Source organism: Triticum aestivum, chromosome 4A, assembly GCF_018294505.1.
Source record: "Triticum aestivum cultivar Chinese Spring chromosome 4A, IWGSC CS RefSeq v2.1, whole genome shotgun sequence".
NCBI lineage: Eukaryota > Viridiplantae > Streptophyta > Magnoliopsida > Poales > Poaceae > Triticum > Triticum aestivum.
Window position 1 is genome coordinate 4746157 of NC_057803.1, and position 6715 is coordinate 4752871.

The 6715-nt window shown below is 53.6% G+C and overlaps 1 protein-coding gene across 1 annotated transcript; it reads right to left on the reverse strand.

Moving 5' to 3' along the window:
* Positions 1–687: 687 nt before the first annotated feature.
* On the reverse strand, positions 688–4692 carry LOC123084705 (3-ketoacyl-CoA synthase 10). Its single transcript, XM_044506196.1, has 2 exons — positions 4197–4692; positions 688–2229 (listed from the first exon to the last, which is right to left on the reverse strand). The coding sequence occupies exons 1-2, from the start codon at positions 4599–4601 to the stop codon at positions 1012–1014; spliced, it is 1623 nt and encodes a 540-aa protein (XP_044362131.1). The 5' UTR covers positions 4602–4692; the 3' UTR covers positions 688–1011.
* Between the last annotated feature and the right edge of the window lie 2023 nt (positions 4693–6715).

A 6715-nucleotide genomic window follows, 5' to 3' on the forward strand; every position in this document is an offset into this window, starting at 1 on the left:
CTCCTCGTTGGGTTCGACACTCTTACTTATCGAAAAGACTATGATAGATCCCCTATACTTGTGGGTCATCAATGCGGCGCGCGACAATGAAGAGGGGGAGGAAGAATCGTCTTTGGATGAGGATGATGGATCGGAGCAGGAGGAGGATGAAGACGAGGACGATGCATGATTGTTGATGGGTCATTCGTTTGTGGGAACTTTTATGTCATGAACTTGGTTGGATGATGTTGTGGGCATGAATGTGAACTTTTATGTCATGAACTTGTTTAGGTGATTTTAAACTATGCCATGTCTTGTTTTGATGTTTGAAATATCATCATGTCTCCAAAATGCAACATATGACAAGCGTCGGCTGCTCGCGCGCGCTGCAGTTTAGCGTGTCTGTTGGGGCGGCTCGGGCGTGCATTTTGCAGCGGCCGCTGGAGCAAGCGCTCCTTGCCGCGCAAAAACTCGCGATCAGCGCGCTGCAAACGTTTTTTTTAACGCGCCGCGTGTTGCACGGCTGTTGGAGATGCTCTTAGCCTCCTTCTCTTTTAGTAATTTATAAGTATCTACTCCCTCTTTTCTATAATGTAAGAACGCTATAGAACATAAGGGAAGATGATTTACATATGAGTATCCCATCCATAAGAGACACCCAACTTATATAAAAAGGTCCAAAGTAATGAAATTGCACATAGATAACAGTAGTCCAAAGTCCAAAGTAATGAAATTGCACGTAGATAATCAAGTTCACATAAGTTTCACAAGAGCGCGCACACACACTTGCGCATTATGGTACGTAGTCTATGATTAAACCCCTTAACAATAGATAACCGCTACAACACCAGCACAAATTAAGCAAAGCTCAAACCTTAAACCAGCGGCACTGCATGCATGCAGTTACATGCAAATCGATAGCACCATCTCCATTAGCCTGCACTTACCCAACGCGGGCGCGACGACGACGGACGTGTTCCTTTACCTCGCTTAATTATTAGCACGTGCGCCTGCTTCGCCATCTCGATCGGGTCAGGCGTCCATGCGCGCCGGGTACTGGTCGACGCAGTCCAGCCACGGGCTCCTGGACGGGCGGCGCACGCGGCGGACGGCGCGCCACACGGCGCTGTTGCACTTGAACCCGGAGCCGAAGGCGAGCTGCCACACGCGGTCGCCGCGGCGGACGCGGCCCTTGGCCTCCAGGTAGGCCAGCTCGTACCAGATGCTGCTGCTGGAGGTGTTGCCGAAGCGGTGCAGCGCGGCGCGGGAGGCCTCCAGGTCGGCGTCGCGGAGGCCCAGGTTGCGCTGCAGGTGCTCCAGCACGTCGCGGCTGGCCGCGTGCATGCAGAAGTGCTCGAACGCGCGCTTGAAGTCCGGGATGTAGGGCGCGGCGGCCGAGGTGTCCCCGTTGGCGGCCGGCGGCGGCGGGGTGGACGTCTTGGACGGGTAGAGGTGGCGGAACAGCACGCCGGCGAAGAAGAGGAGCTGCTCCGAGAAGGGCAGCACCAGCGGGCCGAGGGTGGTGATGTTGGTCTTGAGCGCGTGGCCGCCGACCTCCACCAGGTCGCGGCTGATGGACAGGCCCTTGATCCGCTGCTCGTCCTCCTCCTGGTACACGGAGCGGAAGGCGCGGTCGTCGGCGCCCTTGTGCGTGCGCACCACGTGCTCCAGCTGGTACTTGGCGCGGCGGAAGTCCCTGCGGCGGTTCGACAGCAGCACGGCGGCGGCGCCCGCGCGGAAGAAGGCGTTGGGGATGAGCATGGACCGGCGCTTCCCGGCGTACCACGTGAATGACACGGCCTCGGTGCTCACCACGACGGCGAGCCCAGCGCCGCTGGCCTGGAGCATGTCACGCGCCAGGTCGATGGAGATGACGCCCGCGCTGCAGCCCATGCCCCCCAGATTGTAGCTGAGGATGTTGCCGCGCATCTTGTAGTGGTTGACGATCATGGCGGAGAGGGAGGGGGTGGGGTTGAAGAGGCTGCAGTTGACGACGAGCACGCCGACGTCCTTGGGGCGGACGCGGCACTTGTCGAAGAGCTCGTCGAGCGCGGCGAACATGGCGGCGGAGGCCTCGGCGCGGCCCTCCTTCATGGTGGCGCAGTTGGCGTCGGGCTGGAAGACGCAGCGCGGCATGTAGGACTCGTCCCCGATGCCGGACTTGGCCAGCAGCCGCGCCTGGAACGCCAGGCTCTCCTCGTCGAACTTGCCCGACTTGCGCGCCAGCTCGATGAACTCCGCCTTGGACACCTGCATTTCCTCGCCGACGATCCATCCAGCGGCCGGAGCCGAGATCACAACGTGAACAAGACGCACAACATAATTTCTATCTAAAAAAAATCTTTCATTTTCATTTTCAGAAGAAGATTGGTTTGGTGGGCGGGTCATTGATTTTTTATTTTTTATTTTTTATTTTTGCATCGAGGGTGGGTCATTGATTGTGCGTGTGCGCGGGAGCTGCCAACCGCATTGGACGACCGGCCGATGTACCCCAGCCGAAACCTCCCTCTACCGGCTCGACGGCGATCCATCCGTCGTCATAACTTCCGGGCCGCCCCCGCTCACTAATTCATTCACAAGGGCCGGGCCGGGCCCAGATATGCCGTCTACGGTCCAACACCGAACCGACCTTTCAGCCTGACTCGATCGCCCATACTACTCAACAGTAGTATTACTGCTCCCATTATACAAAGTTAGTTAATGCAACCATAAAAAAAGTTAGTTAATGCAACATTGATAGCTATAGTCTGATTGGTGGCAGCTGGGCAGCACTGGGAGCGTATTAATGGAGGGGCAGGGGCAGGTACGGGTACACGTAATTTCGCTTGCCTGGATCCACATCTACGTATACCAAATATATATAACCGTATAAAAGAAATGTGGAAGAGTAGTTGCCTAACAGAAAAGTTGAAAGAGATGTATTCAATCAGTTTGGGAGAATGCAAAGCTCGCCGGAAAATATTTGTGTTTTTAGAGTTTTTAAATGGACTATCACATACGGATGTATATAGACATATTTTAACGTGCAGATTCACGCATTTAGCTTCGTATGTAGTCATTTGTTAGAATCTCTAGAAAGACAAATATTTAGGAACGGAGGGAGTACTTGTGTACTTTGTTGGTTTGTTACTTTACAAAACATGACAGTAACTTTTCTGTCATTTTCTTTACCCCGTAACATTTTACTCCGTTTGATTATCACAGCTGCATAGCCCTTTGCATTCTTCCAAGTAATTAATTGAGCATGGGCCAGCATCTTTTTAGCTGAAGACAAAGTATTTTCTAGTAGTACAATATAAGAGTGAAACTAGCTAGTAGTACTCTGGTGAGACCCCGTTCAGAAGATATCTAGATTAGTACGCGAAGATTGGCCATGCTTGGATCCAAGGGACTATTTTTAGTCTGACTAAAACTAGTCTCTTTTAAAGGCTAAAGTTCCAATCACCCCTGACTAAAGAGAGGCTAGAACTAGTCTTGAGACTAATAGTCAGGGGAACCCTACTAAAATGTGGATTAGTCCTCTCTCTCCTCATTTAACTCCTCTCCTTTAACACATGCGAGTTCGGGATTGGAGGGTTTGGAGAATAATAAATGCTCATTAACTCATTTTAGTCTATTTAGTATTTGTATCCAAGCATGGGTGAGGCTAGCAAGTTTTAGTCCCACTACTTTTAGTCATGGGACTAAAACGTATCCAAGCACCCTCTAAAGTATTTCGGGACATGTTTTTCGCATTCATGTTATCTAGTGAGGAGGCCCCGTTGGGAAGATAGGTAGATTAGCACGCGAGGGAATTCCATAGGATTCCATCTAGTATACGTCTCACGCAAAACTCGTGTGTGCCAAACGTGACTTGTGCGATTACACATGTCGACCTCGAGAGATCGATCTTCCGCCCAAGAAACTGCTAATACATCCATATCTCTGCTCCCAAACATTTCTCTCATCTAACTTTTTCCAAACTTTTTTACACCTAATGCTAGACTCATCAACATTTCGTGTCTGGAATTAATTAGCAAAAAGAAATCCTACCCAAAAAGAAAAAAACCTTCACTTGTGATCCATATACCTACACGATCGATCCGGATCGATATTTAGCATGTACGGTATAACATATGCTCGCATGCAAATGGATGCAGTGCTCTGTAATTAACTAAGCAGTAAAAAACTAAGAGTACGAGTAAGGATGAGGAGATTAGGATTAGGAGTAGGTTTACCTTGAGTTCGTCGGCGGGCTTGTAGGTGGCGAAGTCGATGAGGTAGATGGGCCTGGGGCGGGACATGATGTAGACGGAGATGGTGAAGGCGAGGACGGCGAGGAAGGCGAGCACGGTGGCGAGGTCGTAGGTGGCCTCGTCCCACACCTTGCGCCACAGCTCGTCGCGGCTGAGGCTGCCCACCTCGGCGCCGCACACCAGCACGATCACCGGGATGGTGGCCAGGTACACGCCGTGGCTCAGCAGGTAGTGGTAGCCGAGCCGCACGTACTTGAGGTTCACCGACTGCAAGAAGTCGGGCAGCCGGCGGCGCACGCGCACCGAGAAGGTCGGCGACCCGGCGTCCGGGCCCGACGGCTCCACGCCGCGGTTCACGATCTCCGTCGACAGCTCCTCCCGCGCCATGGCCGGGGTCGGGCGGGCTCGACTGGTGGCGGCGAGCCGACCGATGGATGGGCGGTGGTGGTGGTGAGGGTGGGAGGGAGTGGGAGTGCTGGGTGTTTAGATATAGCTAGGGATGGTGGCGTTGCGTTGCGTTGCTGCTGGGGCTGGGGTTGGGTTGGGGAGGAGATGGTGGGTGGGCGGGTTGTTGGGTGGCAGTTAATGCCATTAGGGAGCAGAGCACAAGCCAGGCCAGAGAGGGGAGAGGAGCTAGCTTGGTTGCTTGGGGGCATGGTGCTGGGTGTTCAGACTTCAGACTCGTTCATGCATGCATGCATGCATGGTCAAGTGGCCATGGACACACACACACACACATGCATGACCTCTCTCGTGCTGTGAGGCTGACATGTTGCCCCGGAGCGCACAGCGCTGCTGGGGATCAGCTAGCTTTTGCGGCAACATGTGCGGCTCCGGGGAGGAAAATGTCAGGAATCCCTCTTCTCTCTCGCTCTCACTCTGACAAAGATGAACACTGGAGTTTTTACGTCGCGTGAATCGTTGCGACTTTTCTGTCTATCTCATTCCTTCTTATTCTGTTACAGAAAGGGAAAACGGTGGCCGATAGAGATCCTACCTCGGCGCCACGATCTGGCTCACGCTCGCGCCATCCCACGAGCACCAAGACCGGGTCCTAGCCCTACATGCACGGCACGCACAGGCACGGCTTGTGCCTACTGAACTTTGCTGAAAACAAGGGAAATAAAGCTTCTAAACTACTGCTACCAACGACTAGATTAAGTTGTCAACAAATCACCCCCCCCCCCCCCTAATCTTGTCGTGGCTGGTTTATTTCCTAAGAACTTCAGTCATGCCGATCCTCCTCCTCATCTCCTGGAATGCCAGTCGTCCAAGTCCTTTTGTCAGAGTGTCAGCAAGTTGGTCATTGGTTCGGACGTAGTCGATGTCGATCTTTCCTTCCTCCACGCACTCCCGAATGAAATGGTATCGGATGTCGATGTGCTTGCTCCGCTCGTGGAAGACGGGATTCTTCGATAGAGAGATCGCCGATTTATTGTCGACGAACAGTTTTGGTGGCACTGTCTCCACGTTCAGCATCTCGCCGAGGAGTCGTGCCAGCCAAATCCCTTGACACGCAGCAGTAGTGGCAGCAACATACTCGGCCTCGCATGAGGAAATGGCCACCACCCGTTGTTTCTGTGACTGCCAGCTGACGGGGCTTTCACCAAGGAAGAAGAAGGTGCCAGTTGTGCTTTTCCGATCAACAATATCCCCGGCATGATCGGCGTCACTGAACCCTGTCAGCTTTGGCTCGCCACGCTTGAATACGCATCCATACTCCAGCGTCCCTGCTATATAGCGCAGCAGGTTCTTCACCGCGGCGTAATGATCTGCAGCAGGGGCCTCCATGAACCTACTCAGATATCCCACCGCAAAACTTATGTCTGGCCGTGTATGCGTCAGGTACCGCAAGCCTCCGATGATGCTCCGGTAGTATGTTACGTCGACTGCGTCCCCGACGCCGTCTTTGCTCAGCTTCAATCTTGGTTGAATAGGTGTGCTGAGAGAGTTGCAATCTGACAACCCAGCCCGCTCTAACAGACGCTGGGCGTATGCTGTCTGACGGAGCGTGATCCGTTCGGGCTCCTGATGTATTTCAATGCCAAGGTAGAAACCGAGCTTGCCTAGATCACTCATGCGGAAGAGCTTGGTCATCTGCAGCTTGAAAGTCGTGATCTCCTCCATGCTCACGCCGGTGATGATGAGATCATCCACGTACACTCCGACGAGCAGCAGTGAACTTCCCGTGCCCCTCCTGTACACGGCATGTTCAGACGGACAGCGCTCGAAGCCAAGTGTGATCAGGCTGTCATCCAGCTTCGCGTTCCACGCCCTCGGGGCTTGGCGTAGGCCATACAGAGCCTTGCGGAGGCGCAGCACCTTGCCTTCTTCTCCGGACTGCACGTATCCCGGCAGCTGCTGCACATATACCTCCTCGAGCAGGTCACCGTTCAAGAACGCTGACTTTACGTCCATGTGGTGCACCTGCCAGTCATGGTGCGCGGCGAGGGCGATCAGCAAGCGCACCGAGTCCATCTGTGCGACTGGCGCGAACACTT